Source organism: Grus americana, chromosome 11 (assembly GCF_028858705.1).
Source record: "Grus americana isolate bGruAme1 chromosome 11, bGruAme1.mat, whole genome shotgun sequence".
Lineage (NCBI taxonomy): Eukaryota > Metazoa > Chordata > Aves > Gruiformes > Gruidae > Grus > Grus americana.
Genome location: NC_072862.1, coordinates 15542295 through 15557567, shown reverse-complemented (window position 1 = coordinate 15557567; position 15273 = coordinate 15542295). Strand labels below are relative to the sequence as shown.

At 36.5% G+C, this 15273-nt stretch overlaps 1 protein-coding gene across 3 annotated transcripts in view; it reads left to right on the top strand.

Moving 5' to 3' along the window:
- Positions 1-15273, top strand: part of CACNA2D3 (calcium voltage-gated channel auxiliary subunit alpha2delta 3) — a 460032-nt gene that overhangs the window by 337365 nt on the left and 107394 nt on the right. For all 3 annotated transcript variants that reach the window (XR_008578815.1, XM_054838171.1, XM_054838172.1), the window contains 2 exons: positions 132-212; positions 4386-4460. Coding sequence is in view for 2 of the 3 variants with exons in the window: in XM_054838171.1 (XP_054694146.1) it covers positions 132-212; positions 4386-4460 (156 nt within the window). In the remaining variant the exon portion in view is untranslated. The remainder of the gene's footprint in view (positions 1-131; positions 213-4385; positions 4461-15273) is intronic.

Below are 15273 nucleotides of genomic sequence, written 5' to 3'. Positions count from 1 at the left end.
TGCTTTCCTTACTTTTAAAATAATTTGCCTGCCATCTAATCACTTCTGCAGAGTAGCTGCAATGTGAAATGAGCAGTGAGAATGTTCATTATTATTGTGGTTCCAAGTGCATCTTTTATTGTTCTTTTCAGAGATCTAAAGGGATTCTTCTGGGAGTAGTTGGCACAGATGTTCCAGTTAAAGAGCTCTTAAAAACTATTCCAAAATACAAGGTAATACACAAATGATAATATGTCCTTTATACTCAGTATAATATCTATAATATGATTTATTTAGCATGTTTATACTGTTTATTTAGCATTTTTCATACCGATGTAGCTCCATTACTTCAGCTCATTTTCCTCAGGAATTTTAGCTCTGTAGTGTCTGATGGCTAAATATCATTAGTCCTGAGATCACATGCAGTTTTTAATAGAAAAATTAATATATGGCATGATCTTCACGTTTTTGCAGATCACAGTGTGCTCTAGAAAGTAATATTAAGTATTGTCCATAATAAAATCAATGAAATGATTCAACCACACAATATAACCAGAATAGCACACAAAATTCATGCTGAAAATTTGCATAACTTTGTATGAAAACTGTACGAAAAATCTATCTTTAACATGGCTTTAGGCTTCCTGCCTGTGTGTAGCGCTTCCTCTCCCAATTCCATGTCCCAGATGTCTCCCTGAATTAAAGCAAGTGGCTTACTTCAGTAACTTGAACAAGCTCCTGACTAACCAGACTAGTGGTTCCTTCTCTCCTACCCAGTATTTGCTACATATTTCCCTCTACTTAGTTTTTCAAAGTCAGAGACAACTCTACTATATAATTTTAAAAAAATACTTATCATACAAGTTTTCAAAATTTGATGCACTTCATCTATTGTGAAATGTTTGTAACTCAGTAAAAGTAGGCTGCAGGCAAATGCAAAGATATAATTAGTTTTCATTTAAATTTGATGCAATACATTAGTATTTCACTACTTCTCTATGTCTGAAATGCTTTACTATAGTGCTGTTTATTCACAAATGAAAGTTAAATGAATGTTTTCCGATTAATTCCTAGCGGAATTCTTTTGCAAGACAAATAAGCACATACACCGTACATAGCCTTTACTAAAGAGGCCAGCTATTGCAATAGCTACATTTTGACACGTACCTGTACTGAGCATAAATTTGTATGTCATACTTTCCCCTTAATTGGCTGACATGCTCTCATTTACTGATTTCAAAGAGGGTGGAGAAATAAGCTGACTTGTGAAAGCCTTTGAATATTCCTACACGGTTTTTGTACATAATTCTAGTTAGGAGGGAAAAAAAAAATCCTCCTATTGTTTTTAATTCTAATTTGAATACATCAGCAATTACCAAATGATTTTGTAGATCAATATGCAGTAACTGGCAAGTTTAAATTAAATGAGAATTTGATAAAAATAATGCATAAAATACTGGCAAAAATGTTGATAAGGTATATTGGAGTAATTTCCTGGGATCTGGATCCCAGTAGACTAGGTGCCATGCAAACACAGAACAGAGAGGCTATCCCAGCTAGAAAAAAAACTTGCAGACTATAGGAAGAGGCAGCAGATGACTACACACTGATATCAGAACATAGTGAACAGAGACATTGCTGGCCTGGATAAATAACAGGGAACAGTGTCAGTGCACTAACCACTAAAGTTAGTTAACTGCAACTTATATTATGCTTTTGTGTATGAAGAAATTCAGAATCAGTAGAAGGTAGAAGAGAAAGGAGCAAAGTTTGCTCCTTTGCAACATTTGGAACAATGGAAACAATCTTTGGAGCAGGCTTCTAAGGAGCTATGGGTAAAGCAAGTTTAATTTGTAATGAGAAGGAAGAACAATGCTGTAGTAACTGCAGAAATAAAAGCCTGGCTGTGCGTGGCTGGATAGAAAAGGCCCATCACAGCGACGTTATTCAGAAGTCATCTGTAAGATTTGGGCATAGTCTGAATACAGGAACCTAGAGAGAGTGTGGGGCCTGAATAACAGGTGTTGCAGCACGGTTGGTGATTCAGAAAAGGAGAAGATAGGCAGGAAAATTAAAATTTCTAGTTTTGTCATATGATATTATATTTTTTACGACTTAGTTTTCTGTGGAAGTAATATACGATCCTCTTTCTGAATATTAGACTTTTTATTTGAAAGTACATTTTATATTGCAGGATGTAATGCGAGAGAGGATTATTACAGGAGACAACAATATCATGCAATACAGTTAGGTTAGTGAAATCACTTGAGTTATAACTTCCAGTCTCACATACCATAAACATTTCTGAACAGTAAAAAGACCATGCAATTGCAAGAGCATAACCACCCCTGGGACCCATTCCTGTAGAGGCAGCATGTGAAATAAAATTCACACAGGGATATAAAATGATTGGTTGGAAATAGAATTCTGCTGACCTGGAATTCTCTCAGCTTGGACGAGGTGGAATTTATGCCAAGGAAGATGAATAATAATAGGCTATTTTCAGCGGTCATTATCTAGACTAAACTTCCCCAGATGTCAGTGGCAGTGTCTCCTGAATAAGGCAGAGTTGGATTTAGTAATACTTAGTTTTCATGTGGCATGTTACAGCAGTTAGAAAAAGTTTTTTCATTTCTGAATCTGTCATTTAGAGACACAGTTCAAGGTTTAAAATGGCAATGCTGCTGTAAGTGGTAGTATCTCTCAAAGGAAAGCATTTAAAGTGCATAGGGAGTGCAGTTTCACATATCGCACAACACACAATAAAATACTACCCTTGGAGTCTGGGTAGTTTGCTTCAAATAGGCAAATATTTTTTTCCTGTGAAGTATACCACCCACATTTGTTTCCTTACCTGACTTCCATTGCTTGGAAGTCATTCTGCAGTTATCAACACAGACGATTATACTTGAGATCTGATATTTAGCCAATAGCTAGTTCACTTGTCATACTATAATAGGTAAAATATGTCCACTGTTATTATTTTGGTTATCCCTCCTTTGTGAACAGATGCCAAGAACATATCACCTTCTATTACTTTCACTGAAGTTTATTGCTTTAGGAAAACCGCTAATTTATGAAACAATCTTCCGTATGGCAGATACAGTTGACCATATACAATCATGCACAGAGAGACGCTATAAATCTACCTGGTATGTTTTCTCTATGACCTTGCCATAATATCATACTCTGGTTTATGTTTCCAGAAAATTACAGAAGCCAACAGACTTGCTGTCCTACTTGCCTATTAGAAATGACTCTGAGTTGTCAACTTTGCTCATGTTGCTTTATGCCAGACAAATTCCTAAGGACCCGCTTCAGCAAAGTATTTAAGAATGTACTGAAGTAGACTAAAAAGGTTGTTAGTAGTGAGAAATGTGAAGTTCTAGAGTTTTTGGTCTGTTTGTTTGTTTGTTTTTTTAATACCTCAGTGCATCAAGATGTTAAATAAAGAGATATGGGATGTTATATTACGTTATTTCAGAATTGAAAAAATGGGTGAGAAAGTATAGTGAGATGTACTCTTTGCATGCTAAAAGTTACATACTGAAGCTGCAGAAAGATTCTACAGTAACAGCAAGTTTATGCTAAGAAGGAATGTTTGAACGGCCACATGAATGATTTGAAGGTACATTTATTGCATGCAGTGGGTGCAATCAACTGTGTAATAGGCATATTGTTAAAAGAGTAGTATTGTTATTTAAATAAGTACAGTGCTAAATTTGATTACATATACTGTTAGGTCTCAAAGCATTTCATTGCTCTCGAATATCTCCCATAGTTCCACTCGGTACAAATATGTCAACTTACAGGAGTTTCTTTAGTAGAAATATGCCTCCTTCTGTGGCTCCAGATGAATTACTTGAATTAACAGAGAGGGAAAATGCCTTTAAGGCTGGAAGATGTAAATATCACATATGACAGGCCACTGCTTGCTCACTATAACTGTACATCCTGTACCGTTGATTTAAAGGAGTCTCTTACAACATCTCTTGAACAAGTGCAGTAAGCTGAACCTAGTCACTCCTGGGAATATGTGCATTTACTAAATTCCAGTATCCCTTTGCTTTGGGACATGCTATGGCGTATGCCACATGCTCTGGTGTCTCATATATATGAGTATATCTAATTCACGCTAAAGCACATAGAAATAAGTGCCCTAGATAGCAAAGTGTGCGTGACATTTTAGAATCATGCTATATGCTGAATTGATGACAATGACAGGTTCTTGTTTTCACTAAATGTCAAGGATCAGAGCTTTGCATATGTTATAATGAAATACTACGCGGATAAGCATTATGAATGCCAGCTTTAAGCCCTGGATAACTAAATTCTTGCCTGGTTTTTTGTTTATGATTTACTGGAGACCATGCTAATTAGTGTTTCTTTCTCATTTACTGTTACAGTTAGGTATTCATGGATACGCTTTTGCTATTACAAACAATGGATACATTTTGACTCATCCAGAACTTAGGCCTTTGGTAAGGATACCTTTTACTGATATATTTTATTTAGCTATATGTGTTGCATTTGTTTTTCTTTTAGCGTGAATAATGTAATATTCATTAAAAAATTAAATACTACAGATCAGTTACATTATATTGCTTTATAACACATTGTAGTTCATGGTAAATTTACCTGTAGAAACAAAGATTAGCATTAAAAAAAATAAAGGAAAATAAATATACAAGTTGTTTCTGCAAAAGATGCAGGCCTCCATTACTGCAAAATGGCAAAGCTAAAAATTGCTATAATTATGTTCGTTTTACATTGAAATGGAATGCTGGAATGCTCTATTGCTATATAATAACGCCTATTTGTCATATTAAAGTGTTAAAGCTAATTTAATATATGTGTAGAAATTTCAATAAAGCATATTCTTAAGCAAAATAGCGGCACAAGGGATTTTTGTACTAAAAGAGAAATAGCAGCAAATTTTACCTTTAGTTTCCCTTATCATCTTGTTTGCATTAATCACAGCAAGAAAAATAGAAGCGCCTGTTATGCAAATGTTTATCAACTTAACACCCTAGAGAACTGTTACATTCTTGATTGCATCATTGTTTAGGAACAGCACTTGCAAGTGTTCCATCACTATCAACTCTTAGCAAAGCATCAGTATTAATAATTCCACTGCTGTATACACATGGATGCCATATGTATTTCTCACGCAGGCACTTCAAGTAATGTCCGATTTCAACAATATTTTAGTGAAAGCAGAAATATTAATTGGATGGATAATTTCATAAAAAAATAAAATTATTGAAAAGCATGATTTATTAAGTCATTAGCATATCTGATGTTTTCATTCACCCAGAGAATTTTTATTTCTAAGATTTGGGCTAGGAATTACACACTTAATTAACGTTTGTATTTGCACTTATTGTTTCCCCATTTATTTTTTAACTGGAGTAGAGCTTTTGAAAAGTTCAACAGGGGGACTATCATGGGTGAATGGAAAAACATTTTCTCAGTAACTTCACTGTAAAGTGGCCAGAAAGTGTAATGGCAAAGCAGACATTAAAGTGTCTTGGAAGGAATTTTAAAATAAATGGTTCAATTGTCATTTTTCTTCTAAGAATGTCACCATGGTTCTGCATGGCAGAATTTTTCACAACTGTGGAAAGGAAGACAATGCCTGTAGAGAATTTGGTAAATTCCTGACCAATAAGCAGTACAATTCTCAGAAATGGCTCTTGCAAATTATCCCATTGGCTTTTTTACCGTTCCAATGGTGAGACACTAAAGCTGTTTATCCACGTATAGACAACTCAGACTCCAGTCAGTTAAACTGAGATGCTCCAGTGACCACTTTTCTTCATCTCTACACTCGCCACAGATGACTTCTCATAATGATGAATTTGTATCTTCTTGTTTTATGGGAATTAGGAGCTCTGCTACTCAAATATATAAATATTAGGCAGTAAAAAACTTCCAGCCTCGGTAGAAGCAGCATACTCTTAAGGAAGGTAGGAAACTAAATCAATACCTAAGCATTTTACCTCTCAGTCAAAATGTGTTTTGTCTCTACAAGATATTACATACCTGAGAAGTATGTAAGTGCAGGATTTATGAGATTGATTCACCACACCTAGACCCATCTAGTCCAGAATCCCATTTCCAGCAGTGTCCAACATGAGATTGCTCCTGAGGAAGATGCAGGAACTGAGTAAGTGGATGTGGAAAATCTCACAGCAGTCAGTATAAATTTTAAGAGTTTCAGATAGGCTTCTGCTCATAAACATTTGCTGCTAACATTTTAACATTAAGACTTATTAGAGTAGATACTTCTGTTATCCATACTAACGCACTCATTTTTGTCAGTCTGCTTGATTTCTCGTAGTACTGCTTTTTCATATTGTAACTTTTATGCACAGTTTTTATTTTTAATTTGATTTTCAGATTTCATTAGAAGTAGTTCTTATGTTATGAATATGGAAAGCAGAAGCTCCTGATCTATTTGTTCTTTTCCATTTCTTTCTTTGTGTAATTTCTGATTGTTATCTCATTGAATCTTCTTATCACAATAAACAATCAATATTTTCAGTCTTTCTGTAATGTTTTTCTACTCTTTCTTTTCTGCATTTTGTTGTCATGTTCTCTGTATTTTTCTGATGACGTATTTATCCATTTTTCCATGTTCCTTCTTTTTCTGACTGAGATTTCCCACTGAGCTGTATTTGGTAACCATAGCAGAGAAGAGGCAGCAATAGGGGCTGTACAAAACCTGGATTATATACAAAGATTTTTTTAATGCACCTTCAGGTCTCTTCTGCTGCATCTTCACTACTTTGTCACCTCAGCTAGCTTGTCCATGTCAAGTGACTATTTGTGTAATTTGGCTTTTATTTCACATCCAGCTGCACCATAGACATAACCTCAAAATTGCTTAAAAGAGCCAAAGTTACCAGCACACTGACTAGATCTAAAATTTGAGTGTCATAGCATTCTGTATCTTTTCCTACAATTTGCTATTTGAAAATTTCTATTAGACTAGTTATGTTAATTTACTTCAGCAGTTAAAATGCCAAAATAAATGTTGTTGTGCTTTAATGTAAACTTTTTATATCAAACTTTTTTTTCTTTGCGGGAAATGCCACATTGTGGGGAGAAGTTGTCTTCACAGTTTTTAGCTGTTGCAGTGGAAAATGTGATAGGAGATTGTTTTTCATTCATGATTGGCTGCTACCTTCAGAATATTTTTTCTTATCTCTGTATGTATTAAAACGCACGTGAAGGGGGGGGGGTGTTTTGGTTTTTGGTTGTTTTTTTTTAAATATCTCATTCTAAATTGGATAAAAATGCATTATTTTTTTATAGTATTCCCCAATTTTCATAATATTAAAATCATGACTTGGTCTTGATTCTTAAAACTGCTTTTGAAATCTTCAGGTATCAGCGGTACATCTGACAGTGTATATTTGCAAGCCATAGGAATATATATTTGAAAGTTCCTTATCTACATTGCATGAATTTGACAATACATGCATTTGCTGTACTGTCCCTTTTTCTTCTGGCAAATTACTACCTTCATAAATATTAGTATTTACTCATTACAGAATAGATATTTTAATGAACAGAGGGTAATGAAATCCAGGAACAGTGGATAGCTTGATGTTAGACTGACAAAGGGTGTTACCCTCTTTCCTTATTTCTGTTGTGGTGGCATGTTTTAGTAAGGCAAAACGTTGTTTTTTGTTACTATCCCTCGCCCCAGTGTATGTCTGGAAGGCACTTATTTCATTACCTTATACAACAGTCTCTCTTTTTAAAATCAAAATGTTGGGCAGTAGCCCATAAGCTGTCAACTACAGGGAACTCATTGTGATATATTCATGGTCTGTTCATTTCATTTTTTTGGAAGAGTCATTTTTACCTCTGGGTTCTGTCAGTAGTGCGTAGTGGGAGTCTTCTGTTGACTTCAGTGGAGTTTTTGAGAGTGAAATGATTGCTGGCTTGGGCCCGTAGATTAATATTGCAGGCTGAATGCTGATACCATTGTAACTAGTGGCAAAACATTCCATGAAATTTGTGACAATAGGCATGTAGGACTGGAATTAGATAGTTCACCAAAGATGTTATCTGAAATTATTTGGGTGGGTTAGAGTTTACATTCAAGTTACATTCATTACTGACTTGATCCACACTGGTTTATATTGCTATTATATTTTCCTGTGGTGATGTAAAGCTAGAAAATTACTAGACTCCTGAGCTACTAACCCCAGCGGCCGTATCTGTTGGTTCTGAAGCTGACATACTGCTTTTTAAGGAATTGTCTTAGGGGACACTGAGCAGACAGGCAGGATAGCAAACAGCCGCTGAGGAAGAGTGCTTCCTGTTGCACCAGATTTTTATCTTATGCTGACCAGTATCTTTAATCATTAAGCTAGCTACATTTTTGTGCTGATTAGCCTATTGGGTTTAAGTTTAAAAATGTTTTTCCTGGAGATTTCCTCTCTTGTTTCTTCTGCCCTTTTTTTTTTTTTTTTTTTGAATAAACTTGGCTTGCAGTTAGGATGACCGGTTGCGTGGGCATGGGCAGCTGGTGGGAGTAATTGAAGCGAGAAGAGGAAAGTACTTCCTAGATACTCAGAAAGTACTTGTAAAGGCTTATGACAGCTGCTGAAGTAGCCCCAGACTTCTAACTCAGTGCTGGCTGGAAGTTTTCAGGGGTGACTGTTGCCATAGAGAGACCGGAAAGAACTTTTGGTTACATTCTTCTCTAAAAGACATCACTAGAGCGATGAGTCTTGACAAACAACTTAATAAATCATGATAATCAGGGAATAAGGAATCCCTTGGAAATTCCTTTTGAAGAATAAAAAGAGAGCGCTTGTGAGGCCTCGCCAATTAAATGATTGAGTGTAAATTACCCGTGCGTTTCACATACACAGAAACTCTGATTTTATCTCCCTTCCTTTTGTTGCCCTTTTCTTCCCCAGTCCACCTTAAGCCGTGCCATCCCTTTCTCCCAGCGGTGACCGGCTGTCCCGTCCCTGACCTCCCCCTGACGCTGCCGCCACCGCTCCCGGGGCGGGCCCCGGGACAAGCAGGGTCCCCCGCCGGGTCCCGCGGGCCGGGCGGGAGGCGCCCGGGGCTGCGCCGTGCGGAGGAGCCGCCGTGCGGAGGAGCCGCCATGCGGTGGCGCCCCGGCACCGCCGAGGGCGCGGGGGGCGGCGTGTCCCGGCCGGCCGGAGCGGGGGGGGGGTGTCCAGTGCAAACTGGGGTGTGAGACACTCATCTCAACTAGAATCGAAATGAAAATTGCCTTGGTCATCTTTCTGCTGTATTTCAAAGCCTTTTTTTTTAATTACATAGTGGATGAGTATGTTTTACATCTTTTTACACGTTATGCCCTTTTCAGGGTGCGTTTCCTCTATGAAAATACTCCAATGGCAACTCAAGAAACTATAGCTGATGGTAATGATGTTTCAGGGTTTTTTTTAATATTGCTGTATCAGAATGCTCCTATATGCTGCATTTTGATTAAAAGTCTATTTTTTTACAGAGTAGTATTTTATTTTCCAAAAAAAAAGAATATTTTAAACTGTATGATGTAATTTTGAATTTTATATTTAGTTTAAAACCATGACTTACCGTGTAGAAAATAATGAATTGTTTGGGAGTTCAGAAGCGAGTTTTGAGATTTTCAAGGCAGTAACTTGGTTCCTGAGGCTCCTTACACATGCTTGAAATGCAAACAAGAGGACAAAGTTTTTCTCAGTAACAGTTATGTCAGATTTAATTGCTTGCTTTTCATTATCATGTTAGCACTTGCAGTGTGCTAGGTGTTACTCCATTACATTTTAAAATGCAAACTATGTCATGATAACGGTACGGTTTGCCAAAGAAATGAGTTTACTGAATGTAAAGGAAGAGTAACAAGCAATATATGCTTTTTACATATACTTAAAACCAACCACCATATTAATTGTGGCTGATTGCTCATTACTCTGTCATTGTGTAGTCTGTTAAATGTTGGTGCCAGAGGAAAACTGCTTTCTTAGGAAAGTGTGGTGGGATTACAGAGAAATTAAGGAATGCCACTGAAAGATTAGCGTCTGCCATGGTCACAGACCGACACCTTTGTGAATCTTATCTGGTGTCAGGCGTTTGTACCGTTGCCTCTCAGTCCTAATATTTGTGTGGTTTTCAACAAATAGTAGCGAGATTGCTAGTAGATTTTGTGAAGTCTGTGGCTTTTTTGATTCATAGTCGGCAATGGAATTTCTATTTTTGTTCAGGGAGTAAAGAGGGATTTTGTTTTCAGTAATTGTTAGGTTCACTTAGGGTAGAATACTCGACGTTTCTGAACCAGAAGCTCAAGTTCCTTAATTAAAGAAAATATGCATTTAAAGACAATGCATATGTTATGGAATCAAATTGCATCTTTTATTCAGATTCTACCATTTTTTTGATAAATGTAAGAGTAAGAATATGTTATGAATTAATCTCTAGTAACATCCACAATGACAAAGGATTTTGTGATATTTCTGAGTTTAAATCAAAATCCTCTGTCTCTCTGAGAAGATTGAGGCATATATTCATACTCTCACTCTAAGCTCAGGAAGGCTAGTAATGGCGATTTTTCAAATGGCTACACGTGAATGCTCTTTCTATCTCTGTAAACCAATTCAATTGATACATTGCTTTCTTAAAGATGATGCACATCTTTCTTTAATTTTATCAGTCTTAATACGGAAAGTTACGCATAGAAATCAAAGCTCATGTATATATTGCAGTACCCTCACAGAACTCTATTGGTGGTTTAGCTGCCTAAGTCACCATTTTAAACCTAGAATGTTGACTGTCATGATATATCGTATTAAGCTAAAGCACCTGGAGTATTTAAAGATTGCTAGATCAGTGCTAAGTCTTTTGTAGCTGTAAATTCTGGGAAAAATTTTTTCTCCTAATATAGAAAAACAGAGAAATCCAAGTCTCAGGGGAAACATTAATGCCCCACTTAAGCAGTGTTAGCCTTTCATAAGCAGCAAATCTCATTTCTCTCTGGGGAGTCCCGCCTGGGACGTAAGATAACCTACACTTACCCTTGCTTTATTCAGTGACTCCATAAAACTCTACAGCTGTAGCTGACAGCAGAATATTTAAATGATTTGAACAGTGTAAATGCCTCACGTTCATTTAAATAACTGAAGAATTCAATCACTTGAATGCCAATGATTATTCCTATTGGAGTTTACATTTCAAAAAAGACAGCCCATCTGAATCCCTGTGAGAGCATTAAATTGCTATCTAATTAGAAGTGCAAAATTACATATATTTAAAAGATAATTAAAGGTTTGAAGGCTGCTGAATAACTGGTTGTACATATAAATGAATCACTGAAAATTTGTTAGCAATATGTGAAGCTTTCTTTTATTCTTTGCTTTCAGCTTTGAAGTTAGGTATAACCGAGCTCATGGGTTTAAGTCTGGTAGTATTAAGATAAAGGCAGATGTTTTTAATTATTTCTACTCAAACCCCAAATAATTATAAGCAGCTGCCAGTTTTACATAATCCCAAATGATAAGGTCCTGAGAATGCAAATAAAATCCTAAATAGAGGGGTTGTTTTTTTCAGTGGAGTAAATCACATACATGTCACATGTTGCTAATCAACTGCAATCCACCTGAAAATGTGAGCTCAGCTGATGGACTCTCTGTCCAGTCTGTAGGTGTGTGACTTAAAGCTGGGATTTGTATTTGCTTTTACCTCACTCCTCACCCTATATATTTATATATTTTTTTAATCAATTTAAACATTACTGCATCATTTGTAATGCAAACATGTTATGAGTGTAAACAGGGTAATTTAAGTACACGTGGCATCAGAATTATTTTCTTCCATTACTTTCCTATAGGGTCCTTCTGTGTACATGATACATCTAATTATTCCTGCTTTTTCTCTGCCTGGAAACTTAGAATTGCGTTAGTCTCTTTTCCCTAGCAAGTGACATGGCTCCTGTTGTCAGCTATTCTGCAGTAGTTCTGCAAATTTTATAGTGTGGCAGTTTTTTACTGCCATCTGGCATGAAAAATCAGTCCAAAATAACTGTTTTTTACTGCCAATCATAACCTAGGAACTTCTGGATTAACATCTTAAATAATAGGCTTCTCATGAAAGTCTCTCTTTGGAAAAGGAAGTTGTTTTTCCTATTTTCCTAAGAAAATCAAGATGTTACCTTCTTAATATTAAAATAAGGAGCTTTGTATAGAAAGCAACTTTGGTTTTGACTAGACACCTATGAGTGTTCTACAAATGCAAGATTAAGTGCAGATCAATAAAAGATCATTTGATGCCACAAAATTGATACAAAGCATGAAATAAAAATATCACAAAAGACAAATATAAGCCAGAAAAAAATATCCAACTGAAATAAAGAGCTTAAAAGCCAAGCAGCAGTGATTTACTCTCAGATAGGATGCTGCTTCACACGTATCCCCAGGCAGAATGTTTTGGAGCTATGTAGTGCATGGTGAATGAAAGCTCAGTCGCTGCGGGTGACGTTACATAAACAGGTGAAGCACTGAAGGGAATTTTCTCACGACCTTCCACTGTATTTTCCATTATCTTGTCTTGTCCTATAGTATTTAAACTCTAAGTATTTTATGAGAGATGTATTATTTTATTAATGGACTAATGTTGAAGGACTTAATCCACGTTTAAAGGAATTTGCAATTTGGAATTACTACAATCCTTGCCGAAAAGTAGGAGGGAATTGCCCTCCTCCCCTTCCTATCTGTGCACGTTTACATAGCAGAGTGGCATGGCTCTTTTTGGAGAAGTGCCTCGCTCAGGGACATACCCCCCTTTGCAGCCAGGAAAGGAAACAGCAATAGACTCTTACCTTGTTCTATGCAAAGAGCAAAGATGATGCGTTTGAAGGACTAGTGACAGAAACAGATGGTTCTGCTCCTAAAGTTGGTGTAAACCAAGCTTTCCCCTTGCACAGTCGCTTCAATAAGGAATAGTGTGACTCAGTAGCAATTTATGGTAGGGTGGATAGCTGGTAAAGTCTCTGTATCAGTCATTGCATTGACCGTGTAAAGTCAGGTTCAGCGCGGTTTCCATTCAAACAGCTGCGCTCTTTGCATTGTGTCAATCAGAGCTACAGTAGACAATAAATAAGTGGTAACATTAGTGTCCAGAATCTTAGAACAGGGAGCTGAATAACTGGCTAGTTATTGCAATAATGCTAGTGTAAGTTGCAGTTATACATGCAATTGTATTGTGTCTTTAATTATGTAGAATTGAAGCTCAGCAAAACATTTTTTCATATGTTCAAGTTTGTCTCCTCTAAACAAGAAAAAAAGGGATCATTCTCAAATCCTCTTTAGATTAATACGTTATCCTCATTTTGAAGTGCTAATCCAAAAAGATGAAACTTAATCGATTGCTACGTTTTAAAATTGGAGGGGTTTTAGTTCCTGATACCTTACTTTTGTACATAGGATAGTTTGGCAAGGAAGAGCTTTCCCTTCACATTATTTTACTTTTCTATCTTTTGGTTGTTGTTTAGTAGATACTTTATTGCTATAATATTTTCTCACAGACGATTCCACAAGTGTGGCTAAGAAGGGTTGCTAAAATCTATTGACGCTTCCAAGGCAGCTGTCACAGCGACTTACTCTCTCCTACCTACCCGTCATCCAGATGGAGCATGTCTGAGAAATTCCAGTCACCTTAGACCCGAGGCTTGCAGCTGTTAAGATGTAGCTTGCTCCCTTCGTGATCAGATTGCTACACTCTGACTTTATAAACACGTGGCAGGTCATATTCAATGCAGATGGTTTGGGACTGCTTGTGTTAAAAAAAAAAAAAAAAAAAAAATCAAAGCAAAGGGTTTAATAATAGTACATGTAAATGGTTGTATACGGGGTGGTGAAAAAATGTTATTCAGTCTTTAAACAGTACACGTCACATGTTGTTTGAATCATCCAGTGCTATAAGAGTTTGGCCAAGCCTCAAATAAAAGATACTGAGTAAGATAAAGCTCATTCTGATTACCAAACAAAATCATTTCCTGTGTTCTTTCCGCAAACAAAAATATGTTGAAGCTATCATGTAGTTTTGAGCAGACTAAAAGATTCTTGCATTGCAGTCCAGATATTCAAAAATTTTTAGTATTTCTTTTTCCCCCAGGGCTTAACTACTTTATAATATCACCACACATTTTGTACCGGCTAAAGCAGATTAACAGCACACAGTTCAAATCTAGCTCTCTTGTTCATGCACTTAAGTCAGAGTGATTTGGTAGAGCTCCTAGTTTCTATCTTTCCCAGTGGATCCCTTAATAATTTGTCTCAATGCTTTATAGTAGTCTTGCAGATGGGTTTGGCTTCAGCCTTCAATCACTATTTTATACATCACCCAGGAGCCTCAGAGATAAAAAGTTAGATTAGGTTTGCTACCAGAGAAGAAGATAGATGAATGCCATTTTTAAAAGCTGGTGAATTGCTTCCATGTCCATGAATAACTTTTACTAAGAAATTAGTTAAGCAATGAAACTAGAAAGAAGCTAGAGAAGAATGGCCAATTGAACAGTAGTGTTATGAAGTGTTGTATATTTTATCTACCTGCATTTATGTTTTAGGCCCTAGTTACATAAGCGTAAAGATATGTAAATGGGAATACAGTGGTATCTTCAGGAAGATCAGATTTGTAAGCAAAGTTACCCAGATGTACAAATAATTGCTATTTTTTGGTATCCTGTCCTTGCTGGAAGTTGGTTTTTGTTTTCTCTGCCATCCTTTACTGAACTATAACACAAATCTACTCTTCACTTTCTGAATTCCTGTGTAGGCAATTAAACAGTAGCCCCTAAAGTGAAAGAGCTGAATGAGGGGTTAGGCATCTCACTACTTTATTAGTTCCTGTCCTAAATGTGTTTAAGAACTGCACTTTCAGTTCCTTTGAGTGCTTAAAGAGCCTCGCTTGAGCATTGGGATTTTGGGTTTGTTTCTGCTTATCTGAATTTTTAAGACATGAATGCTTCCAATTCTGGCTTTGCTGCAGAACTTTGAATGTTTTATCCAGCTCTTCATTTGATTGCTTTTGGATTTTGTTTTTTCTCTTTGAGTGCAAGGTGTGGAATCTATATGATTAAAATAAATACAAAGCCAGAAATCAATATGATGCAAATTGTTTGCCTTATGTTTGAAGCCTACTTCTGCTGTCAGACACACAAGATCAACTCCTATTGCCATAAGTAAGGATTTGCACATGTGTCTGAGAATGCAGTATAGCCCAGAAGCTCTTCAACATCTGTGAGTAAGGATGTAATTAAACATT